Here is a 24,818-nt window from a genome sequence, read left to right on the forward strand (position 1 = left end):
GAACTGGCCGAAACCAACGTAGAACCAGTTGGCTAGCGGTTGAATTTGGCTAGAACTGATGTCTAGCAGTTCAGTCCCAGTTTGAGCCTGGATCGGACCGCTAAACCGACCAATACTTGAAATGTTTTTTTTTTTTTTAAATTATACATATATGAAATGACACCGTTTCACTTTAGTGAGTGAAACGGGGTCGTTCTGGGACGTAGTGTTTGAAAAAAATATAAAGGAAACGACGCTGTTTCATTCTGGGGTTTAAATACACGCACTCACCCTTCTTCTTCTTCATTTCTTTCTTCTACTTTCTAATTTCACACTTCAGTTCACAGCGCCGCCCCCACCTCTCTCTCTCTCTCTCTCTCTCTCTCTCACGGCGCACCTATCACAGCAACCTTTGTCCCCATCTCTCTCTCTCTCTCAAATCGCACCTCACAGCTTGCGGCGTCATCTCTCTCAAATTGCAGCCACCTCTGTCGCCATTGAAGATGCCGACGAACCGACCGGAGTTACACCGAGACCGATGTAGACGGTTTTGTCCCCCTTCACCGGCTGATTTCGGTCGAGATTTACATCATTTCAAGATATCTGTGCAAGTATCGGTTTTGGACCGAGACTGAACCTTCGGTTTTCACCCCTAATATCTCTAACTGATTCTATTTTTAAACAATTTCGAAAGTTGAAAATATAGAAAAAAAGAAATTCATTCGGTCAAAAAATGGTTGTCATTTGTCATGCTAAGTACTATAACCCAATTAACAAATGCAAAAGGACTAAGCTAATCCTATTTAACAGAAACGATATAAGAGAGATTATAAATCCTCATTGCATTTGTTCTATGTTTGAGTGAAAAATATTAATATACTTAAATAAAATCATAAGATCTCACAAAGTTTGGTTTGAGAGCATTGCCTAACTCAAGTACATAGCTTTTGACATTGCCAACACCATCCAGACAAATGGGTGAGGATATTAACCAATTCTGTAAACAAATAAGATTAGAAAACTGTGGAATTAAGGCCTTGTTTGGTTAAGCTCAATTTTCAAGTTTTTTTTATTTTAAAATTCAACTTTCACAAACATCTTTCAATCTTAAAAAGAATTATTATTTCAACTTTTCATCGAATCATTGGTTTAAAATCTCGATAAAAAATAAGAAATACAAAAATCAAAACAATTTTCGCAAAAACCAAATCAAAATATCTTTAAAAATCATATTTAAACAACGTTTTAATTATTATCATCCACTTCACAAATCTCAAAGACGTCCTCAAAATTTCATGAACTAAACACGGTCCAACACCCTATCTAATTGAAATATCAATAGAATTGATGGTGCCTTAACATGCTCCATAGAAATATTGTCTAGTGGAAGACTGACCAATGCGAGGATGGGGTTGGGTGCGGGTCAGGGTGCAACTGCTACCTGCCTATTTAGATTGTCTAGCGGAAGACTCATCAATGCTTCTATAATGCCTCTTCTTACTCCTTGGTGTTGTGGTAAACTCATCGGTCTTCTCATTTGCAATAATGTCTATAATTTGAAATTCTACAATCAGTAACTCATTCTCGATACAATCAAACTCCTTTGCACTCCCCTCACCGTATAATGGCATTGTAAACTTAACGATTGTACCATTATCCCTAGTCTTTTTTCATAACCCAACTTCTTATTATAGCCACGAGCCGCTTACTAGTCTTCTTCAAGCAAACTACAATGGTAACTCCATGCAAGAGGGCTTTCATGATTGTTGTCCAATTTGTGAAATAATTCCATTCCGTGGCAATATATGACACGACTTGTAAACTCGATAAGAAATAAACAAGTTTGAGTTTAATATAAATACGTTTGAATCAAAACGGGTTGACCTGATAAGACGAGTTAATACACGGGTCAATTACGAGTCAACTTGTAAAATTTGCAATTAACCTTTATAATACGAATACATTCTATTTTTAAATTTCTAAATATTTAGTTATATATATTATTGTTATGATATAATATTAATATTAATATTTGACTATTTAATATCTCAAGTTGTTATGAATTATTATGCAAAATAATATGGCGATAATAATAATTGCATCTTGTAAAATGAATATAATATTAGTTCAACAACTATTATTAATTTTTATGAATTTTTATGTAAAATAATATGACGAATAATTACTTTTTCTCAAATGATATGAAATAGGAATAATATTATTATTTTTAATCTAAAAATTGCTTAAAAAATAGAGAAACACTTTACCGGGATTTCAAAAAAATAAATTAAAAAATGGATATATCTTTACGTAGTTAGTCAAATCGTAAAATAGATAAAAGGAAATATACAAAACAATGCCTGTTTGTGAGTTTAGTATTATAAAATCCCTTCGTGGCCTCAGTGCTTCTCCAAAAATACATCCATAAGTTGTTAATTTGTTCTACAATATTTCAATAAAACAAAAATTCCAAATTTAGATTATTTGGAAATTATTAATATTTCATTCTTATTGTTATTTTATTCAAAATAATATTATAATAATAACAAAGTTAATTGTATTTTTAACGATGGACCGGAAGACAAAAATGTAAACGCGAAAGTTTTAAAAAAATGTACTGTTCATGAGGCCCACCGGCTCTTTTATATAAAAGATATCTGTTGGTATTATATTTTTTTCATAATTAGATTATGTATGGGTTCGATGAAGAATGGTTTTCCTGTCAATCTTTTTATCAATTTTAGTGTTGGCATTGAGACATAAAGTATGGTCCAAGTTCTTATAGTTTCTCCATATAATAATGTTATTCCATGAAATTTGAAACTTTATATTGTTAAATATCTCTTATATAATTTTTTTTTTTTTTATCTCAAGTTATATAATCATACTTATTGAATACATATTGAATACAGAAGACCAAGACGTCCCTACAAATGATCATGTGTAGTTTAAACCACCCACACATCACAATTTGATACGAAATCATTTGATGCCCAGAATGGTTGGGGAAAAAGTTTATTCTGGATTTATCACAAAAATAAATATATATCTTTACAACCCAAATGAGCTTAGAAGTTTGTATCCAACAGTTCATTCTTGTTCATATATTATGAATTATTTTTTTGAGACAAAAGGATAAACTAATTGATTTTTATTTCTTTCAAGAATTTTAGGTATGTGCACTAGTCACATCGATGGGAGAGTATACATAATCACTCTACAATAGCGAATTACCAATAGACTCAATAGAGAAGGAAAATTTGGTTCCTGAAAATCATTCAAAAGATTGAAATGGGTGTATGATGAGAATAATAGCCACGTTGGATTTGTGAAAACCTTTGTTTGATTCAAAACCAATGGAGGGTATAGTGACGGATATTAACCAAATGGGTAAGGATATTAACCAATTCTGTATGCCCATCTCATGCAAAGTTCCCAAGTCACCGCGGGGTTGTAGGTTGGGAGATCCAAGACTTCGTCATTTATGTTGAGGGATTCTGCGAAGGCACAAGGAGGTGGCCAGAAAGCACATTCCCCGTCCATTCACCGTTCTTTCTCTGGGGCTCTGGGGCGAGGCCTAGCATTCGTGATCGAGTGTGGGGGGCAGGGTAGGCTCTCGGTCTTCATACATTTCGGGATCTTTCGCTGGAACAACCTGGAATGAATCTCAACACCTTACAATTGGGTGTTGTGCACCCCAATCCTAGCATTTATTAGTGGTTAGATTCCTTGGGTGCCGACATGATGCTAGTTGCCTTTCCTCCGTCGACGAACACTCATGGGCCATGATTTTGGGCATTGTTTTTCTCCCTTTTTGTATGAAGGTCATGCCATGTTCTCCTTCTTCGCTTTGGATAGCTTTGTTTATTCTTTTTAACTTGGTCGGTTTTCCTTTTGCTTGGTGTATCTTCTTCATGTTTTAAATTTGTGCCTTTGGCTGAGTTTTCTCTGTGTTGTGAATGTTTGGCCACCCATTGGGTGAATTCTCGGTCACCTACCAAACTAGTCTAATTCTAATCGATTGCATCTTGTTAGCCGTCATCAACTGTATCGGTGTGAGTGTTAGCCATGATCGCATGCGTGTTGCTAACACCGAGCTTTGTTGAGGTGCAGGAGATTCGCTTGACAACTCATCAGGCTAGGCTAACCCCAATCACAGGTGCATTGTTAGCTATCATCGCCTAGGTAGTTGCGAATGTTAACTCTGATCACATGTGCATTGCTAACACGACTTTGTTGGTTGCCCATTGGACTAGGCTAACCCTCATCGCACTTCCTGACAAACTCTTCCAAATCCTTCAACGCGCATGGCCAACAATATCCTGCCTTTCAGACCTTTCCTGCCAGAGCCTTTCTGCCAAAATGATTTTCACACACTTCCTCATGTATTTCTTCCTTCACATATTGCACCTCTTCCAATGAGATACATCTCAAGTGCGGGCTAGAGAAGCCCCGTTTATATCATACCCCTTCCACAAGGGTGAACCTGTTTGCCTTATTTTTTATTTTCTAGCTTCCCACTTCTCATCAAGAAGTTCTTTGGTTGTGAGGCACTTCATCATATCATGTCCTCACTCAGCAGCTCCCGACTTAATCTCCAATACATCTCACGGTGGAAGTGCGTTATCCAATCCTAACATGACCCTTGTTAACTTATTTGCCCTTCAATTTTCTTCTTGTGGTATTTGCCTAATGGTAAAGTATAAAAAATGGTCACACTATTCCCATACTTGTTGCAAGTATTTTTTTTAAACTTTTCTCCCTTCGCTAGATACTCCCCCTTACTTGGTTCACCACTACCTGAGAATCAGTGTACACGTCGACTTCTTTCACTCCCAATCCCTAGGCTATTGCGAGTCTTGCTAGCAGTGCCTAATACTCGGTCTCATTGTTTGCACTCTTGAATGCAAGCTTTATCGAGTAGAGTTTATCACTAGCCTTGGTTATCAGGTATACTCTTGCCCTACCTCAAACGTGGCATGAGGAGCCATCGACGTAAACCTGCCAAGAGTTTCCTGTGGGTCCTGACTGGATCTCATCTAGGAAACCAGTGAGTTCAATGATGAAATCTGCCAATAAGGGTGAATTCGGTCCTGTCCAGTCGGTCCATAAGTGATTTTTGGGACCAGACCGAACCTCTTTGGTTTAGGATTTTTCCACCCTGGACTGGACCGAATACCCATATGGACCAGACTGTTAATTATCGGTCTAGCCCAATAGCAAATAAATAAATTAATCTTTATTTTTTTGGTAGATAAATTAATAAAAAAATTATTTAAATTACTAAAATTAAAATTTAGTTAAATCTTAATGTGGATTATGATATATTATTAATTGATAGTATATATTATTAGTTAACATTTTATATGACCAATGATAATAGAATAGATGAAAATTACATAATTAACTTATATAATTACTATATAAAATAATATATTTATATATATTAAAAATATTTTAAGAATATATATATATATAGTTCGGTCGGTTTCGGTCTTATCCAAAAATACCCACCTTGGGATTGGACCAAAAATCGAATTCCTCACAAATAGAGGACCAAAACCGACCAAATAGATTTTCAGTCCAGTCCGGTCTAGTCGGTTTTACCAGTCCAGACCAAAACTTTTATAGCCCTATCTGCCAACATTTGCCCTTTCATGGCAATTCAAAGGGGGTAGTCAATATCAAATTTGCTCAACTCAATTGACTAGTTCACTAGGCGATAGGATGTATTCGGTCTTTGCAATATCTTCTTTAAGGGTTGCTTCCATTAGGACTATTATCGGGTGTGCCTGGAAGTAAGATCATAGCCGACGAGCTGTTATTACTAAGGTGAACGCTAGTAACTTCATACATGGGTAACAAGTTTCAACTCCCCTTAAGGCTCGACTTGTATAATAAATCGGCCTTTGCATCCTTTCCTCTTCTCTTATCAATGCAGTGGATGCTACATTTGGCATGACCGACAGGTATTGGTATTAGACTTCTCCCAGTGTCGTTTGGCTTAGGAAATGGGGTTGGACAAGTTCACCTTAAGTTTTTCAAATGCCTTATCGCACTTTTCATTCGAGGCGTGGGTATTTCTCAACACTTGAAAGATATGAACCTGATAAGTGCTACTATCTTGCCCATTAACTTTTGCACTTTGTTTAGGTTCTTGGGGAGGCTTCATGTCCACTATTGCTCCAATCTCCTCTGGGTTAGCCTCGATCCCTCTTTCTGGGACCATAAAGCTTAGGAACTTGCCCGATTGTACGCCAAAGACACATGTGGCTGGATTGAGCTTCATTTTGTATTGTCAAAGGATGGCAAAGGCTTCTCTAAGATTTTCCACATGGTTGTCGAGCTTATCGCTTTTAACTAACAAATATTCCATTTACTTCCATACTCCACCCGATTTGTTCCTTGTACATGCAGTTAACTAGCCTCTAGTATCGCTCCAACATTCTTCATACCAAAGGGCATCACTTGGTAACAATATAGACCCCAATTAGTGATAAAAGCAGTTTTCTCTTAATCACTCCAATCCATTCGATTATAGCCAGAGTATGCGTCCATGAAACTTAGCAGTCGATGACCCACCTTAGAGCCGACTATCAAATCAATGCGAGGTAAGGGAAACTTATCTTTTAGGCATGCCTTGTTTAGGTCAGTGAAGTCCACGTGCATCCTCCATTACCATTGGGCTTATTCACTAGCATGACAGTAGAGAGCCATTCCAGATAATGGGCTTCTCGAATGAAATTTGCAACCAAGAGGCATTCAATCTCCCCCACAATTTTAGCATACTTGTCCATGTTGAAACGCCTTCATTTTTGTAGAATCTTCTTGACCTCGGGGTCCAGGCAAAGATGATGTTCATTATTATGACAAATCATTGTGGCTTTAGATGAATACGTACCTATGTTTGATCAAGAGTTGTTCCAACTGCTGCTTGATTTCGAGAGTCATTCTAGTTCCAATTCATGTTCTCGTTCCCGATTGGTCTGAGTCTAGGACTATCAGCTCTAAAGGCTCGTCGGCTTCTCCTTGCTTCGAGTGTTGCTTATCCCTTGCTTCCACCCCCTATTTGATGAGTTGGAGTGGCTGGGGAGGAGGGATTCCACCCGACCAGGGTGTTTCCATTGTGCATACATCCTTTCCCCTGTTCTTGGGCTCTTGTACGTAACATTCCCTTGCTATGGAGCTCATCATTGCCCGTTTCCATTCAAAATTTCATCTTTAGATGATAGGTGAAAGTGACAACCTATAAGCTGTTCAGGGCCGGACGTCCAATGATCGCATTGTATGATGAGTGGGCTTTAACCACTAGAAAATCTGTCATGATTTTAGTAATACGTGGTGCCATCTCGACAGACATAGGCAATGCGATAGTGTAGATAGGTTGTATAGTTCCCTCGAGAAACCTTTCAAGGGCATAGCCTGCTCTGGTCGATTCCCATCCTCACAAAAGCCCTCCAACACAAGACATCGATCAAACTCTCATTGTCTATCAAAATCCTTCAGGTGGTGTAGTTGGCGATCAACAATGTTACTACTAAAGCATTGTTGTGCAGGTATTGTACTCCTTCACAATCTTTGTTGCCAAAAGAGATAGTGGTAGCCTCTCGAGTTCTCACCCGCTAGGGTGACTTTCCTATTGCAAAGTTTTCCCCATAACTCACCCTTTTGGCATAGGCTTTCCTGCTGAAGGTGAAGGGGCCACCTCCGACGAAGCCTCCTACTATGGCTTAGATTTCACCTAGAGGCACATTTCACTTGGCCAACCTGCGGCGAGGGCTCTTCTTGGTACCATCTTGTGTGGTTGTCTTCCATCTCGGGCTTTTGCTTCTCCAAGGTTCCCTAACCCGCTCTCGCCATCTATTGGTTGATTGCCCCATTAGGGGCTCTTACTAGGCGACCAACCCATCTAGCTCTCTGGTCCCTCATATGGTTTCTATTCTCTTCTTGAGGTTGTGGTAATCCTTCATTCTATGTCCTTCTCTTCGATGGTAGGGGCAATAGAGGTGTGTGACTCGCCTGTTTTTGTCTCAATCATTGTCCTTTCATGGTTATCTCTCACATTCTGCTTGGATGCTTAAACTTGAACACGTTGACCTCGACTTTTACCTACCTGATAGGGTGTTCCCTCCCCCTCATTCTCTTGTATAGGTATTTTCTCGCATTTTCCTCCTTTTCGTGACCCCTGTCATTCTTCCCGTTTTTTGACATCATGTTCACTTGCTCAACCTCGGATCTCCTAGGGGTGGTCAGCACCTTTAAAGTGTCCTCCGCATTAAGAAAGTCATCCGCCCTGTCAACGAAATCACGTAGAGTCACCGACGTTTTCCTCACTAGCTTCGCCACAAAAGGGCTTCTGGGCGAAATCTCTCCCAAGAGCGTGACAAAGCATGATTTTTCGTCTTGATCGTCTAATGTCATTCGCTTCTTGTTGAATTTTGCCAAGTATGAATTCGCACTTTCGTGCTCTTGTTGTTTTATGGTGAGAAGGTATGCAGCTGGTCTCCTCCTCCATTTGCTGACATGAACTATATCAAGAACTGTCTACTCAGTTCTTTAAAGCTACTGATGGAACTTGGTTGCAAAGCTTCGAATCATCCCTTAGCCACCCTTTTAAGAGTTAGGCTCAGCATGCGATCTCTTCTAGAAACATGTGTAGCATCATGTGGGTATTGAATGTCTCGAAGTGCTCAACAGGGTTTTTCGATCCATCGTATAACTCAATCATTGGGACTTTGAACTTTGGAGGAAGGGGGACTACCGTGAGCACCGTGTCATATGGCAGGTCCGTGCTACTAAGTAAGCTATCCACAAAGGACGACGTGCCTATTTTATTGGTCATCTCCTCATATTTATCCATGAGGTTGCAGAGATTGATGTGTATTTTTCTTTTTTCCTCCTCATCACTTGGAGATGGACCACCTTCACCCTGCGAGTTCTCTTTGTTCAGTCCCTTGTCATTCAGTGCTATATCTCCACCAAGTCTCGTGTCTCTGCATCTCAGGGCCTCATTTTCCTGTCGTAAGGCTTCCATTTCTGATGTCACCTTTTTAAGCTTCTCTTCCATTTACACAAACCTCCTCTCTATCCTTCTGCTCGTTCATTCGCTTGTTGTAGTGGCCTCCTAATCATGGGTAGCCTAAAAGTGCCAATTGTTCGCTTGCGTTGTGACAAATCGTTCACATAAATGATGCCAACTATTGATGACATGTTTAGCATCCCTGTCTTAGAATGTCTACCTAAAAGCTGCTAAAAGAAGCAGGGCCCTGGGTGATGGCAAGGATCGCCACTCTAATGCCTAAGTCAATCCTTGTGCATGATGTAAATTTTAAGAAGAATTGGAAAAAAGTATGTACCTCCTTTATTCTTTCTTTTTGGCTCTATGTATCATATTAGGAGGTTGTTGTGGCTTCTCCCACTCTGAGTGGCCTGATAGCTCCTGCCTTTGAGGAAGCATGTCGTAACATTGGGCTGGTTTGGATTTAGAGATGAGATGAGATAGTTTTAGATGATAGATGAAAGTTGAATAAAATATTGTTAGAATATTATTTTTTAACATTATTTTTATTTTGAGATTTAAAAAGGTTGAATTGAGATTTAAAAAAGTTGAATTGTTTATTATATTCTGTGTGAAAATTTGAAAAAATTGTAATGATGAGATTAGATACTTTTATAAATCCAAGCGAGGTCTTCATGCGGTAACCCAGATAGGTTCCCTGAGAGGGCAAATTACCTCATTTAATGTGGTAACCCCTTCTTATTCTAAGATAAGAGGGCCATGCTGATCTAATTTGACCATAGACCTGGCCAACTGGGGTACGTTGACCAGTTTTGAAGGTGCCCTTTCATCCTGTAATGTCCTGCCTGGGTGCAACTGAATGACCATCTTAGTTTGCTATTTTTTCCTTGATGGGGGTAGCTCTCGTCCCCAGTAGACGGACCCTAAGGGGCCTGCCCCTCGCTCTGATTTTTGCGTATATGGTATCTAATCTAACCAGACCTCATGTGGGTTAGTCAGCCTCGTGGGACTGGGCCCTTTCACTAGGGTAGGAATTAGGCCTAACATAGTCATTGCAAAGTACTAAGAGAGAGAGAAAAGCTTATGAACATGCTGGTGGAGGGAACAAAGAGAAGAGGAAATGAGAACTTGGCTTCTCCTTCCTCTCTAGTGAGAAAATGGAAAAGAGGAGACTTGAGATGTGTGTGGTTGTTTCAGTAAGAGAGAAAACTTGAAGGAGAGAGAGTGTGTGACTTAAAAGTTAAATCCATTTTATTCTAATTCTTTACTTATTTCCACTAAAGCAATTCTAAGTTTGCTTTTCTAACCAAATTATGAAAATTATAAATCAAGAGATCAAGGGAGACATTTTAAGAAAATCTTGAATATATAACAAAATATCATTGGGGTACCAAAGCCTATAAAGACCAAGGAGTGAAATAAGTAGCAACAAAACCAATGACCGATGGTATCTAGGAAGCAACTATTGACTACAACCTTGTGAAGGCTTTGATGAGCAACTATCACTTTGAGTTGTGAGGGGATGAATTGTCACACCCCCAAATGGACTTTGGTTGGGAGGGTGATCAGATATCACGTTTGTGTTAAATTGAAAAAAATATATATACTTTTTATGAATTATTGTACAAAATGAGATGAAAACCATTGCTATTTTTTTCCCCAAATAATATCATATAAGAATAATTATAATATTTTTATGAAATACTATGCATAGATTTCTTGTACCATGGCAAGCACAAGTATCTCGCACATAGGTAATCGAAGAGTGCCTACAACTCGAACGAATACGCATAAAAGTAATAGTAGTGCTTGCTCTAAAGTGAACAATGCAAGGGAAGTGTGAAGCTTGCCCAAAGAGTAAAGAGGGAAGTGATTGCTCACAAAATAGAAAGATATCACGCCTAGGGCAAGCATAAGTGCTAACACCTGAAGCGACTAAAGAATGCTTGCTTCAGACGAGCAAAGAGTGCATTGAAGAGTAACAGTGCTCGTCAACATGGGTGAGCACACTTGAGGAGTAATAGTGCTCGCCAAACCTAGGGAGCACACTGAAGAGTAATAGTACTTGCCCCAAAGCGAGCACCGTGTCAACCCAACTAAAGAGTGTTCTTTTCTTAATTCAACTAAAATCATTTCATAGCAGGGGAACTTCAAAATTGGTCCTAAAATCAATTTAGAATATTAACAAAAGTATTATAGGGGAGAAAAAAGAAAACAAATATATATGATAAACATTATATATATATATATATGTATGTTTTACAATATCACAACTAATTAAAAAATAATAATTTCTCACTTTTTCCTCTTCTATTTCTCCTAGTAAGTGAAATCAATATATAGTAAAAATTGCACTGCTATAGCTCATTCTTCCTCATACAGCTACCTCACTATCTCATTGAGGCTTCTATCACGGTCATATTCTGCTTTAAAATCATTTCTTCAGTTATTCTTTATAATTAGTAGCATCTGATATATTAATCAAAGATGTGAGTTCAACAACTCAGTAAGTGGGACGACTCGGTGACAATAGTGTGAACAAGTGAGAAGATTATAATGAGCAGATTATATCGAACATATATTAGTGCACAAATAACATTCATTAAATAATAATACACATATAATAATGCATGAGTAACAATGAGTAGATTGACATCTAATTAGGGCTGGGCTCTGACTCCGACGGAGTCAGAGTGGTCGTTTCAGACCTCCGACTCCGACAAGAGTCGAAGCCAAATTGGAGCTCCGACTCTGACTCCGAATTGGAGTCGGAGTCCGACTCCGATCGGAGGTCGGAGCTCCGACATCCTATCGGAGCTCCGACCTCCTATAGGAGCTCCGACATAAGATCGGAGCTCGACGTGCGCTCGACGTGGCGCTTGAGCGGAACTCTTTCAGAGAGGTTCGCTCGACTTCCGCTCCACATGTCTCTCGAGCGAACCTCTCTGGAAGAGGTTTGCTCGACTTCCGCTTGACATGTCGCTCGAGCAGAACTCTTCCAGAGAGGTTTGCTCGACTTCCGCTCGAGCCAATGTTCAATACAACGTGTGCTCGACTTGCGCTCGACACCTCGCTCGAGCACAAGTGTACAGTAAAAAAAATTTCAGAGTCGGAATTGGAGCTTCTTGGAGCTCCGACTCCGACTCCGACTTCGAATACATATTCGGAGCTACTCCGAATTCCGACTCCGAATTTCGATGACTCCAACGAAGTCGGAGTCGGAGTCGAAGCGGAAGTTGGACGGAGTCGGAATTTTTGAAATTTTGCACACCCCTACATCTAATATGTGAAAATAACCCATCATCAATTAATGTGGATACCAGCACATATATAGAAATTATCAGCAAACTCATTCTCGTAGTGAATTACAATAAGCCATGATCCAAATAAAGGTACAATACAAACAATGCAACAATCATTAACTTAAGTTATACCATAAATTGGATATATATAAATGAGTCATGATCAAATAAAGAGATCATCAAACAATCAACAATTATCTCAATAGGCTCTTTTTCATCTTTATCTTATCTTATTCCAAGTTTTCACATTTATCATTGTTCATGGTTTACGGTATCCTATAACCTACATGTTTGGTTTCCAGGGTCATGTACTCCCTTTTACCATCTAGGATTGTCCTATCAAAGAATTTAGTTGTCTCCTGCTATGGGTATGCATTCTTCTAAGGACTATAACCCATCATCAATTAATGTGGATACCGACACATATATAGAAATTATCAGCAAACCCATTCTCATAGTGAATTACAATAAGCCATGATCCAAATAAAGGTAACATACAAACAATGCAACAATCATTAACTTAAGTTATACCATAAATTGGATATGAATAAATGAGTCATGATCAAATAAAGAGATCATCAAACAATCAACAATTATCTCAATAGGCTCTTTTTCATCTTTATCTTATCTTATTCCAAGTTTTCACATTTATCATTGTTCATTGTTTACAGTATCCTATAACCTACATGTTTGGTTTCCAGGGTCATGTACTCCCTTTTACCATCTAGTATTGTCCTATAAAAGAATTTAGCTGTCACTTGGTATGGGTATGCATTCTCCTAAGGACTATATCCACCATTAGATGTATCATATTGGCGTAGTTCGAGTCACGGAGTTTTTGCATGGCCTCAAAGTGTAATTTGACAAAATGTGATATTTATGTAAATTGATGATTTTGATGAGCTGGAGTGTAAATGATTCATTTTACTAGTTAGTGGTGTAATTGGTTCGGCCGGGTTGGTCCATGGGGATTTTTGGACAGGACTGAAAATTTTGGTACACCTATTTTCCAACTGGATACTGGACCGATTACACCTATAGACCAAACCAAACCGTTATTTTTGAGTCCGATAGGTCCAATTCGGTTCGGGCCAGTACAAAATGGGACAACATATAAAAAAGCCCAAAATTATCTTTCAAATGTTTATTTCGGCCCAAAATTCTAATTGTCAACAACATATTAGTTAATATTTAATATTATATTTAACATATATGGTCAATGATCATAGTTTAGATAAAAGTTACATAATAAGTTATATACAAACTATATAAATACTATATAAGAAATAATTAATATATACATATATATATATATATATATGTATTTCGGTCAGTCCAGTCCGGTCCAAAAAAACCATAACCCAGGATCGGACTAAAAATCAAACTTTTGCAAACTAATAGATCGAGATCGGACCATTAATGTTATTGGGCTAGTCTAGACTACTAAAATCTTTCGGTCCAAACCGGTTAACTTACACCCCTAGGACCCTCTTACTAGTTGAGATATAAGTTATTCATTTTAGTAATCCAGGGTATAAGGTTATATAGAATATTGCGATAAACTACATTCCTATCCAAGTTTCATCCTATTAACTTTTCATCACTCTTGGATCATCCTTTATAATTTTAAAAGAAACATTCAAAAGCTGATAGTCTATGCTACTTCATTGTAGTAAGATAGAATAAGATGAATCTATAGTTTGTAGAATTTTCTATTTAAATATAAGAAATTTTGCCATATGTCCATATATATCTAGTCTAGAGCGAGGGCTAAAATAAAAAGGAAAATTTTGCATATCACACTTTTATCTTACTTCTATTTCACTATTATGAAATGTCATTATCTATCAACTTTTGAATTTAATTTTTTAAATAAAAATATCACATTTGATCTAATGAAAGAAAAAATGGAACTCCACTAATGTATTAGGTTTCAATCTTCCTGAGATTAAACTACGATTTAAGTAAGAGGTCATGCTTATGGGTTGTTGCGCTAGTTTCTCTTAGAATTTAATTTCTTTTAGTAAGACTGCGTTTAAATATTAAATTGAATTGAGTTGAGTTGAGATGATAAAGTATTATTAAAATATTATTTTATAATATTATTATTATTTTAAAATTTAAAAAAATTATAATAAAAAATTAAAATGAATTGAAATGAATTTATCGTTAAAAGTATCCTAAATCTTAAATACTCTGTCGTGAGGTGGTTTTCGTAAAAAAAAAAAAAAAAAAAAATTATCATTAATCATTACTCCAAATAAAAGTAAAAAAATTTGTGGCTAGAGCGGCCTGATGGGACGAAAGAAATTTATCGAAGATGAATGTGCGGTGTGTGTGCGCCATCGGTGGAGCCATGTCAGCTTTGAGTCTTCGACGGTTGTCCGAAAGGCAAAGCCAAATTGTAATGTTTACAACGTGTTCATCTTTAAGACGGTCCCTCGCAGCTGACCCCAAGGGTCCAAACACAAATTAGGTCACGTTCTGTGAAAAATTACATAAATAAACAAAATATTTCGATTCCGTCTAATATAGATATATATATATATATATATATATATAAAGAAAGATTAAAAAAATAAAATAAAAAGAAGCAAGGAGTAGCCTGTAGCCCCAATTTCGTGTCGCTTTTTGGCGGTTTTGAGGCTTTTCGGTTTCGAACATTCGCTCGAATTTATCTGACATCTCTTTCTCGCTCTCTCTCTACTGCTCACAGGTCAGATCTCTTTCCCCACTCTCTCTATCTCTCTCCCTCTCGGCTTTTTTTTCTTTTCTCTTTTTCTTCTGATAGATCTCGAATTTGTTTATTTTTTGTTTAGAATTTCTGAGCTCACAGATCAGAGAGTTTGAGCTCGTTGGGGCTAACTTTACTGATGAATAAGGTATCCATTTTTATATATTATTTCCCTTACTTCCTGTTTATATCCTGGCAAAACGAAGAATATGATTCAAACAGACAAATCCTGAGTTCATATTTTCTTTCTTTGTATTTGCTATTTTTTTTTTCCTTTTGTTTATTAAAATAGTCATGTTTGACTTAACTTTGCCAAATAGTTCTTAGCTGCTTGTTTGTCCTCTCTCTTTCTCTCTGTGTTTTTTTTTTTTTTTTTTTTTAAAAAAAGAAAAAGGAACTGTCTTTATGGCCGTGAATGGCTTGTTTGTATGTGGTCCTAGATAATGAAGAATATAATGTTGGATCATTTTGATTCTCTGGTTTACTTCATTTTCTCTGCCGCCTAACTTAGCTTTCATTTATTTTCTTTTTAATACTTTATCTTCTGGTTGGAGAGGCTTATCTATACTTAATTTGTCCTAGTACTGATTCCTTACATGCATTCTTTTTTACAGTTGTAGCAATATCTTGATTTTATCTCAATGATTTCTTCAGTGTTGTCGAATGACTAGTGCAAGTCAATGTAGACAGTAAATTTGTTTTCTGCCTCTTATCATATTGACTTCATTATGATATCAAAACTCAATTAGCAAGATCTTCCACCTTTGATGTCCCATTCTTGATTCTCTGAAATTGTTACCTATCAAAAAAGAAAATAGTGTATTAGTGTCCTCACTTATTATGATGCAATTGGAAAATAAAATGGTATATGAACTGATGAAATCTTTTAGGATCTTTAGATATACTCTAGTACAGGAATTGTTACACCATTGTTTGGTAGTGTGCACCCGAGAAAAGTCTAGGATGGTAGTAAAAAAGATGTACTGGCGATTGATTGGTATATGGGATGATATGTGATTGTTGATTGAGAGAGTGCGGTGTTTTAATCCTTATGCTTGTGTTTTCACTCCCCCCTGCCAATTGTATCCTTGTAATGGTGGTGTTTGGAGTTAAATGTCTGAAAAATACCCCACTTGGGCCAGGTCCATTAACTTACATGTGGAGTGCTTGATCAAGATCAGCAATCTTTTGGGCGTGTAGCACAATTATTAAGCGCTGTATTGTCTAAGAGAGTAGTAGAAGCAATTTAATTCTTACCATGGACCCAAAACTAAATACTTCACTAGTTCCAACAACTTGGGTTAACCCTATCGCATCAAAACCTAGAATATTAGATTCTATAAGAGGTTATCTACTTCAAAGATTGATTGATAGGTGTGGTTTAGATTTTTCTGTAATGAAAAAGGCTTTGAAAAGATTATACTATCCAGAAGAATCTACTCAATGGAAGCTATAATGTTATAAGAGATGAATGGAAAACGCGCTTTTTTTATCCTTTTAATTTTTTAAGTGTTCACAAATATGTTAAAGCCTTTTCTTTCTCCACTAATTTCCCTTTTCTATGAAGCTATTCATCTATAAAATTTTGTGTTTTATTCTCATTTTTCGGTTTCCTCCTTATTTCGTATTTTTTGATGATCAATCCTTTTTTTTTAATAAATAATATTTTGGTGATCAATCTTATCTGCATAATCTGGCTAACGGCGGGATTTATGATGGCTATGAAAATTATCTCTACCAATATGCCCCTTCCTTCTAAAGTGGTGCATATATGAATCTGTAAGGCCAAGCTTAAGAGTATAAATGAAATGGAGAAAGAAGCTCTGCATAAGAAGGTTGCCAACGTTGAGTGCCAGAAGGTGAGAATATCTTAATGGGGTTCTATAACTATTGCATGTAACTCAACTGCATCATTTTTTTAATTTGGCATGACTTATTTTCTTCCCACATTGCAACTTGCAAAGAAAGGAATTATATACATTATTAATTTCTAAGATTTTGTGGAGCCATTATGGGATCGATGGGATAAATATAGGTGCGAATTGTTTGATTTGAAAATTATTATAAATAGTTTGAGATCACGAACCTTCCTATGGCTACAATTCATTATAAAACCCCCGAGATTCTGTGCTTTTCTGTCAAGTTTCCACAGATAATCACCAATATAATTTTTTCCCTGCTGGAATGAATCACACCACCCTATAGTTGTAGGGTATTTACATTCTGTTGCTTTTAGTTATGTGGAAGCTCTTTAATATGTGATGCTGATTTTATTAAAAGCATAGGGGGGGCAACCCAAGTATACAAAAGAATTCACCCAAGCATAATGATTGTTGAATACAATGGCTTTTAATTCTGTTATGAACAGCTATCCAAGCATAAAGATTGTTGAATCAAGAAATAGGTCTGAGAATTGGGAGTTCTTATGAAGAGCTATCCAAGCATAAAGATTGTTGAATACAATGGCGTTTAATTCTGTTTTCTTTTCAAGGTCTTCAAAAGTTCAGGCATTTCTTTCTTTCCAAATACACCAGATTAAGTATGAAGGGACCATCCTCCAAATGTCTAAATTTCCGTGAATTCCATAAGGGTTCCACCAAGAAGCCAACTTCACACGTTCTAGGGCATAACCACTCAATTCCAAAAGCACTAATATTACTGCCCATAAGTCCCTAGTCAACTCACAATATAGCAGAAGAAAATCAATACTTTCTCCATTTTTCTTGCATATTCAACCCCACCACAGATGTATCTTTCTCAAATTATATCCATTCTTCCTAAATAGGTGTAATCACATATATACTTCCTGTGTACTTGAGCTATGCCTATCTTTATATCAATAAAATATCTTTTACTTATCACAAAAAAAATAATTATATCCGTTCTTAAAATCTTCCCTAAAATGGCCATCCACACAAAAAAGCTACGCTCTTTGTTTCACCAAATACATTTCCAAGGAAATGAAGAGCCAACTTGAGAGATGACCAGATGTGTGCATTGAAAAGGATTTAACTCCAAAGATCCATGACTTAACCTCGAATGCAACCAATTGAAGAGCGAAGAGAACAACTCCATCTCCCAATCATGGATTGAACTCCCAATCATGGGCTGATCAAATAAAAATAATGACCCATTGGGGAATTATCAAAGACCTGTAAGTGTTTTTGCACCTGAAGCCTCCTTGTGATAGATAATCAAAACAACTGCAGGTAGCTTGTAATCAAGGGCTGATCCAGGTATCACACATCGTACAAAAGTCTAATTCTAGATTTGTCATCCCGTTACTGTATGACCTGACCCAAAAGGCTCATTAACCTCATTTGAGCAGCATCCTCCCAACATGATACCGTATTTGATTTCCACCACCAAACTCAACTACGCTTACTTCCATAACATAATGCCATAACCATTTCCCAATAGAACTTTGTTGAACAAAAACAATTTCTTATGCCAAAGCCACGGGATAAAATTGAGATGCAAATCTTAGACCACTTGATTGGGTGGAACTTGAACTCATCACAATTCCTCTCTCAAGATTTCCCTTTGAAGCTCCTCAAAGTGTTGGGCTTTACCTAGAGGGTTAGGGAAGAGATAGATAAGAAATAGGTTGGTAGGTACGAGAGAGTACTCATAATGAAAGCAAGTCGCCCCCCTTTGGATAAGTATAGCTGTTTCCACTCTGCTAAGCAGCATTCCATCTTTCCCATAATGCCATTCCAAATGGATTTTGCCTTAAATGGCGCCCCCAATGGGAGACCCAGATACTTCATGGATAAAGATGATACCCTACAGCTAAGGATGCTTGCCAAACTGCCACTATCATCCACTGCTCCAGAAAGTATTAATTCTATCTTGGCCAAGTCGATTTTCAGCCTTGAGGCAGCTTAAAAACATAGGAATAAACAATTCAAAGGATGGATATGGTCCGGATACCTTCACAAAAGATCAGACAATCATCAATGAACAAGATATGAGGTTTCATGAGCTCTTGGTTATTCTACAGCTCACTGAGAAATGTGATATTCACAGCAGCTGATAGCATTCTACTCAATGCCTCCATTTCCACAACAAAGCTTATATGGTGACATAGAAATTTTCTTTTATAGGTATATGGTGAGTTAGATTAGAGGTATGAATATATCATCAAGTAAGAATCTTAAAATTAGATGAAGTAACTAGGAGGAGAATTGAGTGTGTTGAACTGAAAAAAATGAGATAAGTCTTCTATTTAATCATAAAAAGGTCTTAATCAAACTCATATTATTTAGTAAATAGAATAATCAAAGGCCATTTATTGATGACATCCAATCTAATCAAACTCAAACAATTTGAAAGCAATTGGGAATCCTTTATTTATGAAACCTAATTGGAAACTTCTGCTCTAAGTCCAGTAAGGTATTACAGTGAAACTCAATTTAAATAGCAGAAATATGATCAGAAGTTGGCTTGTCAACAAAGAAAAAAGGATTAGAACCTGGTAGGATAATGATAATGGATTGTAGTTGGTGTTACTTAGGCCATGCCTTTTGCTAAAGTTAGTTATGGGAAATAAGATGTCAAATAAGTTGAAACATGGATTTTGAGAGATTTTTCAGAAGTTGAAGCAATGTTCTTCATAAATCTATGGGAATCGAGCTAGTTGACCCCTAGGGATCGGTTCAAATGGTAAGGACCTTGGTCACGAGAGTATGCTTCCCCGAGGTCTAAGGTTTGAGCCTTGGGTGCAACAATTTCTAGGGATCGTGTCCCATCAGTGAAAAACTGATCATTTACCTAATCCATATGCTTTGGGTACATTACATGGGTCCAAGGTTTAACTGGGTAAAAGACAGGTGGTGTTTGTATGGTCTTCGGAGTTCCTCTCCATCAAAAGAGTGGGAATCAAGGTAGTCATCATCCTTATGGTAAAAAGCACTTACTGGCTCACTCACTTTGGATATAGTTCTTCTTCTTCTTCTTCTTCTTGAACATGCAATATATCCTTGAATTTTTCCTTTGCATGATGTTGGCACAAGTAAAGAGTGTAGTGGTGCCTCAAGAGTACGTATTTGGATCTCTTGCATGAAGCATGTCTTGATTCATATGAAGCACATAACATGCCTGTCTGTTCCCTGACCTTTGGCCTAATTTTTTTGCTGCCTCTTGATGTTTCTTTTGTGACATCCTTTGGTTGTGTTTCTACAGGTAAAGAAAGATGAATCTTGTGTTTCTGCTTTAGAAGATGAAGCAATTGAAGTTGAGCACTTACTCGCGGAACCAAAAAATGAGCATGTTTCAGTAGATGGAGTCTTAAGTTTTGGTGAGGAGAGTCTGGAAAAATGCTTTCAAATTGAAGATTTTTCGTGTGGATTTGGGTTTGGACTAGCATTGAATAATGGTAATATTCTATGAATTTAGCGTCCTCCTTGTTGATGCCTTTATCTTTAAAAGTTGTACTTTAAACTCCTCACGTTTAGTCAGAGAAGGAAACTTGCAAATAGAAGTTTCATGTGTAAATAAACACCCTCTATTTCTTGAAGCCATCATCATATGAGCAAATTCTATAATCCTACCTCTGCCCTTCTCTCTCTTTCTCTCTCTCCCCCCCCTCTCCCCCCCTCTCCCCCCTCCTCTCAAAACCAACCATTTGTAGTTGAATATGAAATTAGTAGCACAGAAGTGAAACTAGGATGAAAGAACATCCATAGGTTGCACGGAAATACAATGTTGGAGTAAAGAGTTTCTAAGAATGTTCAAAACTCCATCATAAAGTTTGAAATAGATTCCTGATTCCTTCATGGTGTTTCTACTTAAGTTGTTTCGTAGTTTTCTGTGTCTGAACTAAATTACAAGTGGAAGGCAGATTCTGTATTGACTTGTGATACTGCCTTTTTAATGCATGCCTGTACACATTACATTGTTGAGTGCATTAAGGGTTTCTAATATTAAATAGACATGATATGGGCACCAGCCTAGGTTGATTCGATCTACAAAGATAATCCCAAGACTTATCAAAAAGATAATCCCAATAGCTGTACATGTGGGATTGAAGATTTCTTTGACTTAACAATTTTCCTTTGACGTCATTTTTCCCCTTTTTTTGATTAATTTGTTTGTATTTCTAATACTGGTGAACATCCTTCTTCATCTTAAGGTGGTTTGGATTCTAATACAACTCAGGAAGGAGAAGACTTACAACTTGAAGTACGTATCTCTTTTGGTGTATATTTACTTGTCAAAATTATTATTCTGTACAATCTTCTCTTTGCCTTGTGGAAGCAACCGTTATTATTGGCTTGCTGAAAGTTTGGATTTTCATCCCCTTTTGTGAACTATTCCAAGATCGCTATTCTGTGACCCTTACTAGAATTATTCTTTCTGTACTTCATCTCTGATGGATTACTGTTTAGTAGGTTCTTGATGGATTGCTGGATGAACTTGATGAAGTGGATGATCTGGATGCAACAAATGGTCTCTCCAGCGCATGTGACTGTGAAGATTTTCTTCTGGGTAAGTTTTTAGAGCTTGTTTGGGGAGTGAGATGAGATGATAATTTTGTGAATAGTAGTAAGATAGTTTGTGAATAGTATTTTTTGGGTTTTGGGAAAGAAGAGAGAAAAAGCTGAATAAAAAATATTATAAAGTTAAAATATTGTAATAATATAGTTTTATAATATTATTTTTGTTTGGGGATTTGAAAAAGTTGGAATAGTTTTTTATTTTTTATTTAAAAGTTTGAAAAAGTTGTAATGATTAGTTTGAAAAGGTTGTAATGATTATTTTGAAAATTTTGTATTTGAATTATGTTTAAGAATAAGATGGGATGAGATGAAATGAGATCATATGAGAATTTTGTGTCTTAACCTGCCCGCCTTTTGTGTTTATCAGCTAATCTACAACAGCCAATGTAATTATTTTTTTTCCTTTTCCTCTCCAAGTACAGACATTGAATTTGCTGAAAAGGCTTCCAAATTGGATTCTGGTCCCAGTGAGGCAACGTGTTTGGGAAACTCAAGTTCAGAGAGTCAGTCTCCTGGATTAAGTGGAAGTTGTAATGGTGCTGTAGGGATATCAGAATCATCAACCGCAACTATTCTAGAATCTGAATGCAAGAATGATGCTCTTGACAAGATAGTAACTTGCAAGTTGCATGGTGGCTTCATGAGCAAATGTGGGTGTCAACCACCAGCTGAAGACAGTATCCACATGGCTTCAATTGAGTTAAGAAAACTTGATGACTTGGATCATGACGAAAATCTTTTAGCGTGTGGTATCTTGTCTACTGGGACTGGAAAGCGATCTTTAGAAGTGAGCAGGATTGATGAATTTAGAGAGAAGAGATTGCGTAAGCCTACTCGAAGGTACATTGAAGAGTCTTCAGCTAAAAAGTCAGGATATTTGAAGGGAAGAGAAAAATATCCTGTGGCATCTACAAAAGATACAGGTCTGAAGGTCAAATCTTGTAATGAACTTCATAATACAGGACGTAGAGGATCGACCGTGATTCATGAGGGGAAATCTTTATGTGGTATTAGAGTGCGGAGGGGACGTCCAAAGAAACTGGTGCCACAATCGGTAGGGAAGTTTTTTGACCCCATAGATCCTCCATTTTCTTTCAGTAATTTAGAAGATTCATATAACCTATGATGGAAAATTCTAATAGTTCTCTCCCCTTCTACCCTACCCAAAAATTGTGTGCACAAGCTTATGCAAACTTACACATGTTTTCATGACTTAGTTGACGTGTGTCTGATTCTCAGTTTGGTAGATAGATTTTTTTTGTTTTTATAAGACAATAACAGATAGAAATTATAAAATTATCTGTTGCCAGTTGCACATTGCTGGCCTTGTTTTTGTCAAGATGTAAGCAGATAGTGTAAGCAGAATGTGGGCATGGGGCTACGATGAAATTAGTCCCTTGTACATGCCAATATCAATATCTGAATGGTCATTATAATATATATTTAACACTATCAGTAGCGGATGTCCAGCTACAGTCCAGAGGGATCTGCATGCTGACATTTGTAATAGTTATGCCTGGGATCATATCCTTCAACATTCTTATTCTTTTAGACTTTTTTTTTTTTTGAGTTCTTTTGTTGTACCGTGCTGGTGAAATCATCCTTTTTTTGTCTAAGAGGATAGCTGCCTGAAAATCTCCTGAAAATCTTCAGGAGGAAAAGTGACTATAGTTATATGAATACCTAATCTTCCACATCTAATGGTAGATTAGTTTCCTGTCCTTTTCCATCCTTTTAAGGGGAAAATTTTGTTTTCCTTGTAATGCTGAAATTTGTCAGTTAGCTTTTATAGTGCAGCAGTTTCAGAATATCAGCTGTGTATCCCTCTGTACAGGGGCTTGAATCTGACAAGGAGCCTCTCTCATCTGAATCTGAAGATAACTGTGGAACGAGAAAGAAATCTAAGACGCATGATAGGAGGAAGCATCAAAGGATGTGGACTCCTTCCGAGGTGATAAAGTTGGTTGATGGTATTTCTGAATATGGAGTTGGCCGATGGACTGACATAAAAAGGCTCCTGTTTTCAACAAGTGCTTATCGCACACCCATTGATCTCAGGGTATTTTACAATGCCTTTTTCGACGAAGCAGTTGTAGTTATAGTTCAATTTTTGTTTACCGGCTTTGCATGATGCAGGACAAGTGGCGAAATCTTTTAAGAGCTAGCGGTGCTGAAAAACCAAACAAGAAAGGGGTTAGCTTTTCTCGTTTTCTTTGATTGCATTAACAAGGCCTTTTCCATTATCTAGCTTGTTCTGATATTTTACTACTATTCTTGTGCCACAAGGAATTAATGCTGCATTGCTCTAATATGTTATGCTTGTTTGTCAAGAATTCACATCCCCAGAGAGAAAGAGAGAGAGATAGAGATAAGACACATAAAGTTGGATCTTACAGCATTCATGGCTACTCGAGCGAATTTCTTGAGTAGCATTAAATGTTCAATGATTGCTTTAGGACACAAAGTGTCTATCTCTCTCCCTGGATCCTAAACTGTGGGGGATCCAAATTCGTTTCAGAGACAAGTTGCAAATGTAATCTGGACTTATTTTGGTACAATGATAATGCTAATTGCATGGTTTATACAGGTTGAGCAAAAGCAGGAGCATTCCTTGCGGCCCTTACCAAGTTCCTTGCTACGCAGAGTCCGTGAGCTGGCCAAAATTCATCCGTATCCAAGGGTGCGCATCTCTAAGAAATCATGCATTGGCCAAGTTGCGCCTGCAATGCATCCTGGTGCATGTAAAAGTGCTCCTCCATCTAGTCTTAGCGGGAGAAGTGTGCGAAGGAAGAATTTTACTTGAAGCACCATTTCCATCTGCAGGAAAGCAATGCTTAAGAAAATTTACATTAATCTTAGTTGTAAAAAATCTGCATTTTCATTTACAGTATCTTCGTTAGCTATGCTTTACACATAAACATCTAATTTTCTGATAATTATCGAAATTCTGGTTAGAGAAATGTGATGTATGCTAGCATAAGTGTTTCCAAAGTTTAAAATTAAAACTGCCGGGAAACATCTAGATGATGTTTATGCAGAAGTTTTTTTTTTTTTTTTTTATTGAATATCACTGCATTACTTAAAAAAGAGAAATACAGAAAGAGATGATGTGGAGTCCCAGTAACTACCACAGTGCGTAGAATTAAAAGGTAGCCAAAAGGCAGGTAGCATTGGTCTTGACTGTTTTTGGAAGAGCAGAAATTTTCTTGTGATAAGAGAGGACGCAGTTATCTTTGAAGAGGGGAGAAACACCTCTAAGGTGTCTGTGAGCGAGTCCAATGCGC

General features: G+C 37.2%; 1 protein-coding gene across 2 annotated transcripts; it reads left to right on the forward strand.

Annotated features, from left to right (window-relative positions):
- Positions 1-14,861: 14,861 nt before the first annotated feature.
- Positions 14,862-24,571, forward strand: LOC121267716. Of its 2 annotated transcripts, XM_041171730.1 has the most exons (11): positions 14,862-15,016; positions 15,120-15,182; positions 15,230-15,238; positions 16,790-16,893; positions 20,219-20,411; positions 21,168-21,217; positions 21,427-21,523; positions 21,957-22,588; positions 23,369-23,593; positions 23,671-23,727; positions 24,122-24,571. In XM_041171730.1, exons 4-11 carry the CDS (start codon positions 16,843-16,845, stop codon positions 24,335-24,337), a joined length of 1,521 nt encoding a protein of 506 aa, XP_041027664.1. In that variant the 5' UTR covers positions 14,862-15,016; positions 15,120-15,182; positions 15,230-15,238; positions 16,790-16,842; the 3' UTR covers positions 24,338-24,571. The 2 variants fall into 2 exon arrangements, with proteins under 2 accessions (XP_041027664.1, XP_041027665.1); XM_041171731.1 differs by lacking the exons at positions 15,230-15,238; positions 16,790-16,893.
- Positions 24,572-24,818: the final 247 nt, after the last annotated feature.

The sequence above is a fragment of the Juglans microcarpa x Juglans regia genome, chromosome 5S (genome assembly GCF_004785595.1).
Source record: "Juglans microcarpa x Juglans regia isolate MS1-56 chromosome 5S, Jm3101_v1.0, whole genome shotgun sequence".
Lineage (NCBI taxonomy): Eukaryota > Viridiplantae > Streptophyta > Magnoliopsida > Fagales > Juglandaceae > Juglans > Juglans microcarpa x Juglans regia.